The sequence below is a fragment of the Rhopalosiphum maidis genome, chromosome 3 (assembly GCF_003676215.2).
Source record: "Rhopalosiphum maidis isolate BTI-1 chromosome 3, ASM367621v3, whole genome shotgun sequence".
Lineage (NCBI taxonomy): Eukaryota > Metazoa > Arthropoda > Insecta > Hemiptera > Aphididae > Rhopalosiphum > Rhopalosiphum maidis.
In genome coordinates, this window is record NC_040879.1 from 68,426,492 (window position 1) to 68,445,224 (window position 18,733).

Consider the following 18,733-nt stretch of genomic DNA (forward strand, 5'->3'; position numbering starts at 1 on the left):
ACATTTGTTACCCACGGGGGCCATATTACGATAAATACCAAATCGAATGGCGCGAACGATGTCTTTTCCCCTACAATTTTCTACCACACCTCTCCACCGGGACATAGGACGTTTTCAATAGAGCAGAGAAATACTTGCACGGTCTCTTATGGAGCGAGAAAAAACCACTCGTCGTATCCGTTTCGAATATATATGGAAAATCGATAATTGCGGCGGTTACGACGATCGTTGTTGTGCGTGTGTGTGTGCGGTTGCCATTTCCTCGTGTAATGGGCGAATCCGCGTTTGACGTACCGTACATAAATCTCCGCGTCAATTGGTCACCGCCGACTAGGGAAAAAAACACCGCTCTCGGCTTTATAAACGCAATATAATATAATATCTTAGATAAAAGTGTGTATAGGACATATTATTATTATTATTATTGTATATACCTATTTACGATTAATATGACATTCGATCGCCGCCGTTTGCGGCATCGTATTATTATTTTTATTTTATTTTCGTGTGCGCGTGAGAATTGCGGGTTTTCGTTTTTTTTTTCGCGTCAAAAAAAAAAAAAAAAAAACCGACCGTAAAAAAAATATATGGACGACGATAATAGGTGGCGAATATAAAACACGACGACTCGTATTACAATAATAATGTTTATAAAATTTTATATATTTTGTCTCGTTGGTAGATATAATATATACCTGTACCTATGTATATATTTATATGTATGAGATATAACATTATAACCAATGAAAATATATTGTGCGACATTGTTGTACGGTATAATAATATAATATTTTATATTGTAATACGCTGCCGAACAGTTTTCGTTCAGCTCAAACATATCGAATTATATTATTATATTATATAGTCGCGTAATGACACATGCACACACGCACGCACATGAGAGTAAATAGGTACAGGTAGCGGGTACCGTCTCGGCGTAATGATTTGTATATTGTAGTAGGTATATATTATACCGGTTACGCGGTTTATATAGTGTTACCGCCGTTGTATACTTGTATATACATATATATATATATATATATACGTTTAATATAAATTATTATAATAATATAATATGCCGCGCAACTCTTCTCCGTCGCGTAATATAGCAGCCTCGTAGTCCGCGTTCAAATCCCGAACGAGACGTTCACTCCGGCTGCTGCAGGGTCGACTGTGTGGCCATTCAACCGCCACGATTTGTTAATATGATATGCTAACTATGGATAGTCTTTTATAGATAAGCAATATACGTTGATTAAAAGTAAAAGCGCGTGTGCCGAAAAAAATTAAGCAAACTATTCAATTTATACGCATAGTTCCTATACTTACGACCATGTATAAATGTATAATTATATATGTACCTAATATAATTTTTGTAAATTGTTTTTAACGCGTGTGATACTTCATTTATCGACGATTGGAATTTCGTAAAAAGTTTTCATTTCAGAACCAAAAATAGGTAAAACAATAATTATATAGTGTTTTATTTTAATATAATGAACACTATAACAATGTTATAAGTTATAACTATAAGATATGATGATTGATGGGTGTAGTACATAATGTCATAATGTATAGCTATGAATTATAATTTATTTATAAATATGTTATAATACTAGGTAAAAAGGGATGATCATGATTGGTGAATTATCATGATCATCCTTTTTTTCAATTTAATGTTGCAGTTATTCAAAATTTGAATTTTTAAGAATACACTAAAATCATACTTCCAAATTCTTAAGACTTTTTGTACTATTTAAAGGCTGTCTTGTGTAGAGCATGGTTATTAAATCACGTTGTATAATATAAAATAACGATGGAAAATGCAAAATTATTGAATATAAATGAAAACTATAGGTAGGTACATGCTGTGTGCAGTGTCCGTTTTTTTTTTTTTTTTTTGTTGAATATAATAAATATTAATTAACATATTGTTTGTAAGTAAAAAATAATAGTGAAAAAAATTATTTATATTTATATTTGATAATGATGGCGATAAATAAATCTATAATATAATATCAGTCTGGTCGCAAACATTACCAGGCCTCTATTATTGAGCAAATGTCGTTTAATAGTTACCATCATTTTTTAATTTTCAATGACTGAATATAGTGTTTCCCACGTTAAGCTAGAGCTAGATAATATTATATTGTGATATTATGTAATGCCGTATGCTATTTGTTTCAGTTATTAATTACTAACCAGTATAAAATAAACAGATGACTATAAGTAATAACATGTTCATAATATAGTTTTTTTTATTTTGCAATGTATTTTTTTTTTAGCAAAACTATCACACAAGTTGTTTATAATACATTAACTATGTTGTTTTGGCTTTTGATTTCCTATAAATTATAATACTAAATATTTATTTTAAAAATTTTTAATTATAATGTTATTAAATGAATACGTATAATAGGTACATATATTATTTTACAATTTCAAAATAGTTTCCATTTTAAAAATCTTGAACAATAAATTTATTATACATCTAAAATTCCAAAAAAGTCGTTTTATTATAACTGTGGCTTTATATAAAGCTGTAATTTTCAAATTAAATATTAAATACTTTTACTTAGTATAAGTCATCAGTAAAAAATACTTCTTAGGCTTGTACTGAGAAGGTAAATGGAACAAGAGTACCTACATCAAATACAGTAAACTATGTATGTCAGTTATATATTTTTCTTGTATCCTAAATAGGTAGTCGACTGTAAATGCACCTATTTGAAATTGTAACAACATTGCAAATGTCATCAATTAATGATTTGCTAAAAGATCGATGTACATTTTTTTTTAACTGTAGGGTAGAGTTAAAATATAAGCCATAATATAGAAAGTCGTGTACACGGTACAAAAGGTAATAAAAAAATTAGTTCATAATATATTTGAAATTGTATACTTCAAGGTAAAAATCGTAAACGCTAATAAAAAGGTTCGGTTGATTCCCGATTAAAAAATAAAAATGTCTATAAATATAATGTATGTTATATTTAGAGGCCATTGTAAATTATTATTATTATTATACAATACCACCCAATCGGGGAAGCACATCGCTCCAACGACGGAGGTGCATAATATATCGAATGTCATTTATAATTACGTGTACACGCGATCAAAACCGTATGCAAACATTGTACCTATATATAAAGGTCTCTTAGTGTGCGTGCCTATAAGCATAATATTATATTGTGTGTGCGCGTATATAAGGGTTATGTACTTCCGTCCAAACCAACATTTCCTATTTTTATTTTTTATTTTTTTTGTCCAATAGCCTAAATTAATTTTGCGTCACGTGTTCGCATATAGTATAGGTAATATAAATAATTAATAATACATAGCAAGTATACTATTTATAGTCTTCTTGCTATAAGTATGCTGCGTGATTCTTTTATCGAAAAATTCTTATTATTTTAAAAACTATTAAGGATTTTTGAAAATGTTTTTTATATAACTTTAAGTTTTTACAAAACTAAATTTTTGAAACAAGAAATTATATTTTTATAATTGTTGTCGTTATTATTGTTTAAGTTGTCTTACTTTTTTCAGTATGACAACATATATTTTTAATTCCTGCTTATTCCAATGTAGAATATTTATGAACTTTGGACGAGTAATTTATTAGACAAGACGTACTAGCGGAATAGAGTTATATTAGGGTACCCCACAAAACATTACCTAATCCATTACTCCTCTCATCAAAACTCCAAATACTTATAACTGTTATTAACTATACTTATAGCCAAAATTCGTTTTTCACACATTTGTCGAAATTCTCTAAATAACAATAATGATAATTGCTTTGGAATAAAATAAAAAACTATTGAGTAAAAATTGTAAAATAATGGCTGGCCCGGCATGATAATTATGATACCTATCAATAACTATGTAATACCTCTATAGCAAGGCTGTCGAAAACCTCCCCACATACAGTATATGCCATTAATAATGTATACATATTATTAATTTAATATTTGTTCGTCTTATTTGTTTCGCCCGGTACAGCCATCACGACCGCAGTCGCCGGCAGACCGCCGCAGTCCACGTCGCCGTCGCCGTCACCGTCGCCGGCCACGCTGCGCGAACTGTACGCCATGGCGGCCAGCCAACAGCACCAACAGCATTCGCGACTGCTCGAGCTGTCCAACAGATATCGCGGGTACCCGGAAATCGCCCATCACGTGTTCAACCAACAAGGAGCCGTCACCAAGTTGCTAGGTAAGATTATACAGTACCGATCGTCGATAATATAATCTTCGTCTTCGTCGTCGTCGTCGTCGTCATAATATTATACCGCACAAACTGCGTACATTACGCGCGGTCGCGTATATACCGCGATAAAAGTTAATAATAATATTATCATTAATACACGCGTATTATAACAATAAGTCGCAGTGTTCTACGTATTATATAATAATAATGGTTACGGTGCCCGTGTAGTAGTGTTTATATGCACAGTCTTAGTGTAGTTGTAAACGCAGCCTCCGTCTCCCCCATCAGCCATCTCCGCGCCCACTCGGCAAGACGATCGCCGTCGCCCATCGAAAGCGCCCATGTCACAATACAACGATCACGACTGACAATATAATATTATAATAATGTACGCGTAATAGGCAACCACTAGAACATTCGACGTTTGAGATAGATATTTTATTGCGTCGTGTTTGACGTCTTTTTTTCTCTTTTTTTACAATCCATTCGCGGTTGTATTATTTTCCGCTATACACCTCCTTTTTGTATGTTATTATTTACTCTGTAACTTCGAATTCACGTTTATCATTGAATGACAATAATATGTATAAGAAGACATTATTATTATAATACACGTACGTCGTACAGGTACACATACCTACAACCTACTGCTATTTCACGCGATGTGTTATCATTTATTCACTGCAAGTTCGATTCGCGCTACGAAGGGTATTCGTTGTGCGGTGCTTTGTCCGTTTATGCCATCACAAGCATCATCGTTACTGATCATAATATTATCGTCATAACATAATATTGTGATATAATAGTAATGTACACATACCGTAATCCAAGTATAAAAGTATGTAGGTAATACTATGATGGTTATAATATTTTGTACGATGTATTATACGATCTACGAAAATAATATAATTATATTATCTGTTAGCGCGTTTGGTTAAAACCAATAAGAATTTAAACAAAACAAAATTTATTGACTCGAATTATTGTTGATGATTTGGTAATAACAAATTTATAGATCGTCGGTTTTTTTTCGATTTTGATCTTTTACTACACTATACGAATATTTACGCCTACTCTAGTCTCTAAGTTGTATAGGTAGTATGGCCACGAAAAAAACACTGTCTTTTCCTCTTTAATAAATAGTTAAAAATGGAATATCGTTAGACACTAAGAATTACATATTATATGCTAGTAACTATGAAGTTACTTTTACAGCCATTTCTGAAAAATAATTTTGGACACTGTTTAGAATTCTTTCGTGTTTAAAGTTTAGCTTTAGTATATTATTCACTTTGAATAATTCTCATAACATATTTAATATTAAACGTTTTTGAATAATTATACTTCATAAAGTATAACGTAGATATTATAAGAAGGTATATGACGTCGGTTTTTATAAGAAATAATTTAAGATCGAGAACATAAACTTACGAAAAAGTATTTTAAATAATTTAAAATATAATAATTCTCTTCAATTATGTTTGTTCTTAAATAATATTGATCTATTTTTAAACTAGTTTGGTTAACAAATAAATTTAAGTTGGTTTACCGTATGTGAAGATGTAGTTGGTCGTAGCATTAAATTATATAACAAAATTATATTTTAGAACGACCATCACATTCATGAAGCAGATTATGTCTATTATACAGCTATATTAATTGTTTCTTCTGCAGTAGACAAACATAAAAGTGATATAATAAAAACATGATACAAATTATAGCTATTTCTATATTATATAATTAGGTGAATGTGCGTAACATAAAATGTATCTGCAGATACTCAAAAATGTATAGGTAAACGCTGTTTTAAACACGGTTGACTCCGAAGTCTATACTGTACAATAAAATTATTGCATGGCCATTAGACATAATTCTTATAAAGAAAAAATCGTGAAACGTCGTTTTATTTCACATTTCGATTCAGTATGAAATGTGTCCATTTATCTTAATATTCTAACAAGACGTATGTATATAATGTGTAGAAGGCGACCAGTTACGGTCTGTGATTGAATTCAGTATAGGCATACCGAAAATATGTTAATAATCGCATACGTACGTACTACGCATAGTAGTACAATTATTATTCGCCGAGTATTTGTAACACGATAGGTATTACGTCGAGATGCTTCATTGCCGGTCGACTACTTTGTTACGCTGTTGGGTGCACACGTCCGTGAACGGTACAGCCTCTGCGGATACAAAAGAAGCGAATAACAGAACGTGAGAAGTCTAACATGAGATTTAATTATTTTACAAAATTGAATTATGTCTGTTTGACTCGTACACGCAGCAGCGATTTTTTTTCGGGGAACGCGGACTTGTCGCATTTAACCAAAATGAAATTGTTAAAAAAAAAAAAAAGAAAAAAGAAAGTAGTCTAAGTAATAGTATAATATTATAATCAATACTTTTTAAGCCCATGACCACAACTACCGGTCTCATTTTGTAAATTTCACTCGATCATGCCCATTTACATTTTTGTAAGTCTTCAGTGGGCTTTGACAATCATTCGTGAATGGGTACGATTTGTTCGATTAATAAGTATACATGATAGTGATACTCTACAATGTACAATTTCCATGAGGGGTCATAAAAAGCTTGTTAAAACAAACATCAGTAACTACAATATTACAATGTTTATTCGCCGAGTATTTAAAAGAGAACATATCTAACTAACTATTTTAATTTTTAAAAGTAGACTAACAGCAAGTTTTAACAATTTTTTGAAAAGAAAATTATATTATTATTACAATAATCACGAAGTATAATACATACAATCACCAAACAATTTATAATGATATTGGATAGTTATATCTACTGAAATATTAAAGTTACACATAAAATGTACTAGGTATAATAATTTGCGATTTTCCTGAATTTTTTTCGAGGAAGTGCTTTAGTTTTTTAATATTACATTATTATACAATATTAATAGATACAACATTTCCATTTGAATGTATATTGACATATTGTAAACTGAATAATTTATTTTTATTGTCTTATACTTTTTTTGCTTGTCAAATATATACCTTCTGCAATTATAAATTTACCTAAACAGTAAACACAAATAGTTAAATAATTTGGACAAGATGTCGCGGTTGAAGATAATTATAGTAATTTGCGAGGATAAGAAAAAAAAATAGTAATAATAATCAACAAAAAAACCTGTTAGCTTGCGGCTGTCATGCAGAGTATTCATGCGTGTGAGTGCGTAGGTGCGAAAGCCAAATTGTCGCCAAATAATATATATATATATATATATATATAAATACGAACGTATATATTTAATATAATAGTAAACTCATGTTTTGGTGGCGTCTTGTGTGTGTGTGTTAATTAGCCGTTGACACGAATTTAGTTTAACACGAGTCTTTAGATTTCGCCTGACTCGGCAGAGACCGGCTGCGTTTAGCAACGAGTATGACAAACGACGAGGGGAAAAAACAATACCAGAAGTCATTCGGAAGAGATTATTTTGTACAGGAAGTGCAGGTGGACGAAGCCGTTGATTTTTTTTTGCCTTTCTAAACTCCGAACAACCTTCCAACGAGGAGTAGAAAAACTTACTCGATAACCGTACATGATATGTCCATCGCGAATAAACTAATAAAAATAATAATACATTATTATACTGTAGTATTTTGTTACTTTTTTTTTCTTCTGCATTCGGAATAATAAGCTAGTAGTATGTATACCTAAACTCTATACGTACCTTCGTACATAGTATTTACGTGCAACGTATTGTTTTATTTTTTTATTGTACCGGGCGTAGTTCTATAACTACCCGCGTGTTTTTTTTTTCTGAACGAAGAACAAATATTTTATTATGTAAATGTCCACTACAACTGAATGATATCCATCTGTTGGAGTTTTTGTATTTAACGTTGTGAGCTGGAACAGTGTATGAAAAAAAAAATGATCTTTGAAAAAAAACACATACCTACACCGACGGATACATCTACGTAAAATATACACACTCAGTTAAAACTGACGAATAAAATGTCGAGTTCATGAATTATTTTAAGACAGTTGTTATTACGGGGAATTAAAATAATTACTAATTGTTGTCTAATTGTTTTGAAACGGTGTTTTTTTAATTTTACCATTTTTTTATTGTCTACTGGGCATACATACAATAAAACGGCATTCGCTTTTTTTAGAACCTTCTATTTCCCCTACCGTTCTATACCGGACGTACTTTTATGAAATATTTTAATCTTATACATAATAATATCTCCGGCTCAAATAACGTATAAACACTTAGTTAATATAAAATTGTTCCTTTTTACTAAATATATAACGCTATACAATTATGTATTATTTTTACTGACGATCTCCTATACTTAATTCGAAAATATGTGTTTAATTACTCTTTGGTTAATCTAATTTTCCTGTATAATTATTGTCCCATATTTTTCGTCAAAAATATCTTTAATCAAATTATCAAATTTTTACAAATCACAAAAAAAAATATTTGTACATTTTATTTGTGACTGTATATTCGTAAAATAATGTAGTTTTTATAAATACGTTTATTAATCATAGCAAAATACAAAAATCAACTAAATTTTCCATTTTATAATATTTTGATATCTATAAACTATTTCTCTTTGCTATAATTTCTTACACAACAGATATTAATGAATACATAACTTATTTCACGCGTATCATGGCAGTATGGCACCCATATAAAATTATTTATTTTCATATTGTATATGAACTGGTATATGATATAAAAAAAAATTTTAAATCTCATATTCTCATTTAAGATAATTATTGAAGCTGATCCATTTTAATTATTTTAAATATATCATTGTTATCATTGATACATTTTTTTTATCTTTCTATTTTTCAACTTCATACCTTAACTTTCAATATTTTGCTATTTTTATGTTATATTTACTTGATTGATTTTACATACAGTTTTTATTTTTTAATTAATTTTATTGCGCTGCTATGAATATTTTCAATACTGTAGCTTCTGGCATTTAATTTAAATAATATCTTATATAGTTAAGGGTAAAACCCTGAACATATAATGATAGACTTTATTTAAAAATATATTTTAATATAATCATAAAAAAAACTATACTTAAATATACACCTAAATGAGTTGTAAATGTTCACAGTAGCTAAACCATTCACGCACATTTAATGCAAATTAGCAAGTATAAAACTGTTCGATTTCTTTTTAAAAACATACAATCTTTTTTTTGAATGTAATAAAATCAAAGCCTATGACACGCACTTTCTTTAACAGTAGGTACATGCCACGTGATATTTCTACGCGTATATTAGTTTGATGATCAGATTAAAATTTAAGATTTTAAAATAAATTAAGATGCAACGTTTTATTCTCGTAACTCTAATATTTCACATAATTTTATTTATTTTGTAAAATAGTTTTTAAAGTAAACACGATATTATTTATCTTCTTTATTTAGTTCTAGATAAATCAGTTAAGGTATATGAATAGATGATGCACTTGTCTTAATGCAATTAAAATAATAATATATTGAAATAATGAAATCGCGGTTATTACATTTGAACACGTTATTACTACTATAACATTTTTTTCCGTTTTTTTATAGGTAAACATTTATAATTTTAACATTCTCAACTGACCAACTGAATAAATTAAAATTGTTCTTATTACTATATTAAAATTTTAATATATATAGCTGCATAAATATGTAATAATTGGTATGTTTATTGTAAATTTATGACCTTATTTATTTTAATAAATGTTGCTAAAAGTACAATATACCTACTATTTACAGATAAGTAATGATAACTGACAATAAACGTATAATAATATTATGACATTAAGTCAAAATTTTTTTTTTATATTTTGCATTAATTGAAAAAAACGGTTTTGATAAACAAACGTATTTTCATACATGAATTATTTATACCCTCTATATAAATCACTTTTGACGCTTTCTTATTATTAAAAAACGCGTATAGGTACAGTTCAACGATTTGACTAACAAACTAAGTTTGTTTTTCCCCGGAAATATACGTCACATCACGTTTCATTCAATGGTCAACCTCTAATGAGACACTTGGTCATTATATTATACACACATATGTACATTTCATATATAAACATTAATATGAGAATAAAAAAAATAGGAGCCGTTATTATACATTATATCCAGGACCAGATGCTTCTATTGTCAAGATGACCATACCTATTGAATATTGACTGTCTACCGCTTATTAAGTCTCACATTATTTAAATAGTACTCCTGCAGTATATTTAACTGTGTTACGAAACAATGTAACGTCGTTATGTGTACACGTATAATATACAGTATACACGCCTGGTGATCGGACCGTCCCTTATAGGTCCAGGTGTATGTTGATTTGTTGAATGGGCAGCGGTTCGAAGAATAACAAAAAATAAATTGTTCTTCGGTAATACGATATCGGATGACGTTGTAATCCATTATTTATGATTTTTTTTATTTCTCAAGACAAAAGACTAACGCATAACATGTGAAACCTGTTCACATGTACAGCACGATAGGCGCAATAATAAGGACAAACTGATTTGGATGGAAACCACCGGGAATCGGTATTATATAGATCACGAATTAAATATGTATAATATGGTATAGTATAATATATAGGTATCTATAAAGTATAATAGTTAGATTAATAGCTAAATAACCAATAAAATAATATTATGGATTTGTCAAACTTTGTACTCAACCAATATTACCATTTTTCTACTATTTTTGTACTAATTATAATATTTGTTATTATTCATATATTTTATAATAAAAATATATATTTATTTTTCATTGAAAAATAATATCCTGTTGGCTAAATTAAAAATTAATAAAATTGATAGCAACTGAGTGTTAGTCTAACTGCAGTTATATGATTAAATATAGATACATTTGTTGAATTTTTCGGTTCAATCTACAGTATACCAATACTTTTTAATTAATTAGAAAAACTGTTTTTAATTCATCTATAATCTTAACGTACTTGTTTATTTCATCGTTCCTCCGTTTGCACGTGCACTTTTCTCATTGTATCATGAAACCAGAGCGGACACGTGGTACAACCGAATCATCGTTGTCGGAATTAAGCGGGTCATCCGTCTGTTCAAAATCCAATCGTGGCGTTTCGAGAAAAGCGACGAGTTTCGACGTAACAACGTGTGGTGGCGACGGCCCGATTTCCGCAGAAACGTCGAACGAAGTAGACCGATACGCTGAGGAATCGCCCACGGTCCAAACGAACCAGCAGCGATCGATCGATGACGACATAAAATCCGAAAAACAGTCAGAAAACGCCTCGTTGAATGAAATGAACGGCAAAATGTATCTGATCGACAAGTTGTTGGGTTGCGAAGATCACTCGAAAACGAAATGTTCCATTGACGATCAGCTGCGGTCGACCGATGTGATGGTCGAGAACGATTCGGGATTCGATCGTTACGACGTAGAGGACTCTCAAAGTTTCAGCGGCGACCACGACGGCGACACCGGATCGTTCTCGTCGTCTTGTCTGCTGGGCGCCGGCGATATAATTTCCGGTGGCCGTTATTTGTTCCCGGGAAAATCGGCTGGGACGGTGGCGGTAAAAGTCAAAGGCCGAAGAGGCACGGCCGTAAAAAAACGCTAGCGCGGCGGCAAGGGTGGTCGGAACGTTCGAAAAGCGGTCGGGGCTTGGAGGACGGAAACCCGTCGGAAGGACTGCCGTTGTCGCCACAGTTGATCGGGTTTGGCGAAGATTGCGGTAAGTATTTTGCGAATTCCTCCGCAGCGCCCAGCAGGCGAAAGAGGGAACAGCAGATCAAAGACGTATATGCGGCGACGGCGGACGAAAACACTCGGGCGCCGGTGACGATGGCCGGGAGGACGATAGACCGCAGTCACGAAGCGTCGTCTTTCATTAATCGCAAAATGAGGAGCCGAGAAATCACGCGCGTTAACAAAATAATCGCCGACAAGATATTGAATGTCCGGACGACCATACCAAAAACCAAAAAATAATCGATTACCGCACCTGCGAACGCACATCGTCATCATCATCATCATCGTCATTATCATCGCCCCGTTCGTTGAGCGCATATTATTACTATACTATTAAATTATAATGCGTGTGTGCTGCGGTATACTGTTTTTTTATTCCATTCACCGGTATACGATTTACAAAATATATTATGCATAAATATATTATATTTTATTCTTTTCGGCATATAATGATAATATAATAATAATAATAAATACCACGTGATATCGTATGTCACTTAAACTCATATTAGGTACCTATATGCGCCGTGTATAATATATATACATAAATGCGTCTGAGAGTGGCGAATATTACTCATATAGGACGTCGGAGACAATGTATAAGATCCAGCCGTGTTCGATTTCGTCGTCCAGGCTTCGTGCATTCGATGTCTTGTGCACGAGTCTGCAGTATCTTATAACCAGCTATTTTCACGTAAAAACGAGCAAAAAACCTTCTTCTTTACAGAATGTACCAGTAGTATTTAACAAATATACAGTAACATTTGTTATGCAAGTTTGTTAATAGTCTTATTAAAACGTATTTATATATATATATATATATATATACATATTATAGTATAATTATTACGTATGTACTTAAATTGTATATAATTTATGATTAAAATATATATGTGTGTGTGCTTGCGAGTACTCGTCATATTATGATAAAATAAATATTGAGTAGGGCCGCTATAACACATATAACGTATAAGTAGATGTGTAGTTACTTGCAGCTCCAGTGTTTTGTTATTAAGAATTAGATAGGTACATCAAAATATATAGAGCTTAATCCGGGAGTTATATTAGTTATTTCTAAAAGATTGTTTTAACATCACCTATATGCGTAAACAATTTATAAAATCTTCAATGACTGGCTTATATGCCGACATTATGAATACCATGATAAAATATATATGCGTTAAGTATCTACTTGGTACAATACGCTTTATAAAATAGGGGCGTCACTGTAGGTCCCCAGGTCATGCGAATACCGAAGAAAGTATCTTTTACTATACACTATTTCACTCCATTGCAGGTCAGCGGTCTATAGATATAAAAAATAGTAATAATAATAATAATAATAGATAATGTTTAAAATAGATACATATAAAATTATATAGAAGTGATAGTATTTGCTTAGAACTAAAAATGATATCTTTCACATTTCCCATCATCAAATATGAACAGTGCAATGGCAAGTATATTAAGTGCGCGCACATAAAGCGTAACTGCTACAGGTTCATTAGTTATATGCGATTTAATCATGATTGACACATGAAAAAAACCTAGTCCAATAAAACTGGGCTATTTTTCTCACCTCTCCCCCTAAATTCATAGATAGGTACATACATTCATAACGGTAATAAATAGGATATCGGGAAGTCCAAAAACTAACTTTATATAATATATTATTGGTCTGAGAACTATAAAACCGCCAAAAAAATAAGGTGTTAGCGCGTGCTCCAAAAGCTTATAAATTACTCAAACACTCCGGAAACCTGCTATAGGTAATTATTTTTCAAAAACACTTATTCAAGTCTATTAAACTATTAAAGCTATCTTATTGAGCTAATAGATAAGCTCATAAATAATTTGAAAAATATTTTAATAATCATCACCATTACCATACCATATTATTATAACTAATATTATACACACTTAAAAAAAATAACTATGTTTGACATAGTATAAATAAGTAATACATTGTAAAAAAAAAATTATTTTGAAACAATAAATATTACTTTCTTATATTACATAAAATTATAAAGTCCGCACATATCTTAACCATATATTACATGTATTTCATAATATTATTATACTTAATAACGATTTTAATTTCAATTTATTTAATTTAGAATTTTATTTTAATTGACAGACTTAATACATTACTGTAATATTAAAGAGGTTAACATTTTACGAACATATATTATTATCACTCAATTTATTATATATCCATACTGCAAGTCATATTATATTATGTAATAATATAGTAAAATATCACAAATAAAAAAATGGAAAACCGAATTTTTGAGAGTACAATATTTTTATACGTATATATTATCTAGATGTACCGTCGTCACGCATTTCAGATACCTGCCTATATAGTAAATATTATATACCTAACCATGTAAGTTGTATAATGTATTATAAATGCGCGTTTCGTGCTCGCTCGTCGTTGGACGCGTTCGGCGGGGGTGTCAAAGGCCTGCCCGCGCGCACGCTAATAAAAATACATCGCATCCATTATAATGATAATAATAATAATAACGATGATTATGATGATGACGATGATAATATTAATAATAATAATAATAATAATAATATATTCGACGAAAGTTTGGGGCCATTGTTGTTGCAAAGCCAACCGACCGTGGCTTCGTTATACGTGTGCGAGTGACCGTGCGTGCGTGCGCGCACAAGCGTAGGGACGCACGTTATAATGTTATTGCGTAATGGCGTATAGGTACCCGCCGCTTGTGCGTACACGCACACACGAGCGCGCGCGCGCCGCTGCCGCCACCGGGTAGGCGTATTACGTACGCGGCCGGACGAGCAAGCGGCGGCGGCGACCGGAGTCGACGGCACGTAACCGCAAAGCGGCGGATGGCGGCCACGACGGTGACTGCGGACGACGACGACGACGACGACACGGCCGCCGGTCACAACAACGCGAGTGAGACCCGTCGCCATGGATACGTCCGAGCGGCCGCGCAATAACAACAATAACGTTATTATTATACTATTATAATATTATAATATTATTATAAATACGTACAAACGAGCGCGCTCGCGCGCACCCATATGGCTCTATATATATAATATACACAACCGGCTAACCTAGCCGCCGCGAACCCCTTTCGCGCAGCACACCCACCCACACACTCGTCGCACGCACGCACGCCGCCGGTCACCCCTCCGCCGCCGACGACCCGGTCGCATGCTCGATGCTTTCCTGCATGGCTGCCCCCGAGCCCCGAAGGCCAGTGGTCGTCGCATAACGTATGATTATTATTATTATACTGTCCTTTTTTTTTTTTTAGTTATAAACAAACGCGAATATATGCGAGCCCGTCTATATTATACACATACACCACTGCTATGCCCTCCCCCTCGTCGTCCCTCCCCCTCCGAGCACACGTTGGCCCCGGCGTTTACATACGCGATTATTAGAATATTATATATTATGTGATATCCACCCGCCGCCGCGCGCGCTTACACGTCCCACGGGCGCCGCATACATTTCAGTAGCGGCCGGCGTGATATACGCCGCGGGTATATTATTATTATATTATTATCGTCATCATTATCGCTCGTTTACATGTTACATTATTACGGGCAGTGCGTGGCAGGCAGGTAGAATAACGAGATAATGTTTTAACGATCGCCGTAGATCAATCATGTTGTCGTGTCTTTCCACACACACGCACGAGCACGCGAAATCAATTTTATTCGAACTCGCGGGGTGCTAAATTAATATAGGACGTCCGATATAAAATAATAATACAATATATTGTTCTGTGATGCGGAAAAGAGTAGTAGGTACGCAAGAGTATTAAAAACTATACCGCAGATTACTGCACAATATAAACCAATAATATACAACTGGACGTAGTGGACGTATATTTTTATAATACCTATATACGTGCACGGTATGACTCCGATAATGTGAACGGACGGTGATCTACGTTCGGAGATCATTTTCTGTGTTCAGTGTCCTCCGAAGACAGCGATATAATAATATAATATTAAAAAATATATATATTTTAAACATATAAGACACTCGTTATTTTGAAAACCACATAAATTATATTATTTACCTATTAATTTGTTTTTATAAAAATTGATTATTGATCAAAACTTAAAACTAATAGGACAGGTCGTCACATAATATGTAGAAGACGAACATCAAGCATTACTCATTATTCGTTGCAAAAAATGGAACGATATTTCTAAATTCGTACACAATTCAACGCATACCTAATGATGATTATTATGGCTCGGATTTGAAAGCAATGTATAGATTATTTGGAACCTCTTATATGATATAGAATGATAATCCTTGTGCATAATATTACATCAATTTAAAAACCATTTGTAAATCAGGATAATTATTTATTATACATGATATACTGTATTATGCGGTATGCGTAGCGGCAACCAATAGCTTTGGTGGACGTTGATAGGTCATTTTCGATATAGGAATAAAAATATTTTAACTGTCTACGTTTTTCTAAAAAAAAAACGTTAGAGAAAATAAATGTTTTTGTCAACATATAACCAATAAAATCCATAGAAGACCACGATAATTTGATACATTTTTTAGGTTCAGTTTTTTCACATTCTTTAATTATTGCTATTTTTACATAATATATAAAAGGAGTTTTTTTTGCCATTTCGAGTTCTTTTTTCGATCATTTATTTACCTCGAATTCTGAACCCTAAAAACAATAATACATGCTATATATTCGTATCCACTAACACAGACCACAAGCCTGTCAGTTCGTATTGCGCGCGCAGCAGATATTCGCATAACTACATAACTAATGCGTCTATAACGCACGACCGCGCACCCCCGCAAATCGCATCACAATGATAATGGTAATATTATAATCGACGCGAATAATCGACTTGGCGGAGTGTACTGTAACGTCGCATTATGCAAGGTACGTGGGGATGAGGCACAGACACAGAATATACATAGATACCCACCTATATTGTGTAGCGCAATATAACATTATACATATATGTATACGCAATACGCGCGCGTAATTGGACGCCCGAAGGGACACACACACAGATCGGCAGAATATTACGCACGGACGGCCGACGCGTCGTATATACGCGATATTATTATTATTAGTCGCGTCTTAATAATAATATATAATATCGTGATAATATAATATTATGCGCACGAAGTCATCGGCTCCCACGTTGAAAATTGCACCCTCCCCCCCACCAGTTCATTTTTTTCGCGTGATTTTCGCTCACCCGCTAACGCAGCAAGGCGCCATAGGTATAGGTTTATTGGAAAGTGGTTATTTATGTGTATATATATTATAATATTATGTATACCTATATATACACCTATTACCTATAGATACCTGTATTATATTATAATAATACGTATTATTATGCTGCGCAGCATCTCTGCCGCCGCCACTGCTGCGGTTGCACTATATATAATACACTTGCGGCAAAAAAATCGGGTTCGTTTACTGAATTATTATTCATCCTCAAGATATAGTATCGAGTATCTCCCGCGCAGCGTCCCGTGCGACTCAATAAACTGTTTGTGCACTTGGAGGGTTCCTATAGTGTTATGACGTTATCATTATATTGGCTTACGCGAAATATTGCAGGGGCAAGCGTACGCCCATCACGAATACCGCGGATTTTATAAATTTCGCGGCTCAAAGTCTTAATAATATAACGAGCTCACAAGAGGTAAAGAAAAACTATAGATGTTTTTTTTTACGTCAAAATATCTACAATAATTTACAATAGTACGACGTTTCACCTGCACGCGCGTGTTGTTGCGGTTTTACATACGTACACAAAGTATAACATGGAGAATTTACGTCAATTACCAACCTCAAAGGTAAAAAAAATGATCATTATTTATACAATGTTTGTTTTTTACGATATTTTAATTTTTAAGTTAAGTTTTTTAGCTTTAAGAGACGAGTATCTATGTGAAATATTACAATACTTAAAACGTATTAATACCATAAAAAACCAACATATTCAAACAAAGATGATGTTCTTACCTTTAACTTTTATGGTATATAATTGGTCAGTTACTCTAATAGTAAAGCTAACAAAGTAACGAAATACAATTAGTTCTGCTCAACACAAATTTCGTATGTAGTACATTTGTAATACACAGACAATACACAAAGGTGTGACGTGTTAGTCATCTTGATTTTTCTAATGCAACATAATTGTTATGAATCATAACTCATCGGTTCTTAGAATCAATTATATTTTTAAATAAATTGAAGATATTATTATTATTTTTTGTGGTATGAATAAGAAAATTTATAAAATATAAAAGTTCCACTGCATGTATGATTATAGTTCCATGAATTTAAAAAAGTTAATCTACTTTCTTAACTTTCTATAGTCTACGATCTTCGTTGACTGCAAAATTAATATGTTATTCTTATTGATTTAGTAAGTTATATATGAGTATATATTTTATTAATAAATTAAAAATATTAATTCCTATTAATGTTATTAATAATTGTAAACGTTATTTTTTATATAATACTATTTTATCAGAAAACGACAAGAACTATGGTAATATTATTATTACTAATTATTAGATTATTTTTAATTAAACTTGACTGTAGGCATACAATTGTATACGAACACAATAATTCAAATCAACACTTCCAAAACGATTTTAATATTAACACGATTATTTTTAAACCAATTATTTAAAACGGGTATGATGTTATTTCAACATTAAATTAAGCTAGTTAAGT

At 32.3% G+C, this 18,733-nt stretch overlaps 1 protein-coding gene across 1 annotated transcript in view; it reads left to right on the top strand.

The window, feature by feature from the left end:
- Positions 1-18,733, top strand: part of LOC113556973 (paired box protein Pax-6-like) — a 57,749-nt gene that overhangs the window by 17,838 nt on the left and 21,178 nt on the right. Inside the window, exon 3 of the mRNA XM_026962220.2 lies at positions 4,006-4,218. Within this exon, the coding sequence (XP_026818021.1) occupies positions 4,006-4,218 (213 nt within the window). The remainder of the gene's footprint in view (positions 1-4,005; positions 4,219-18,733) is intronic.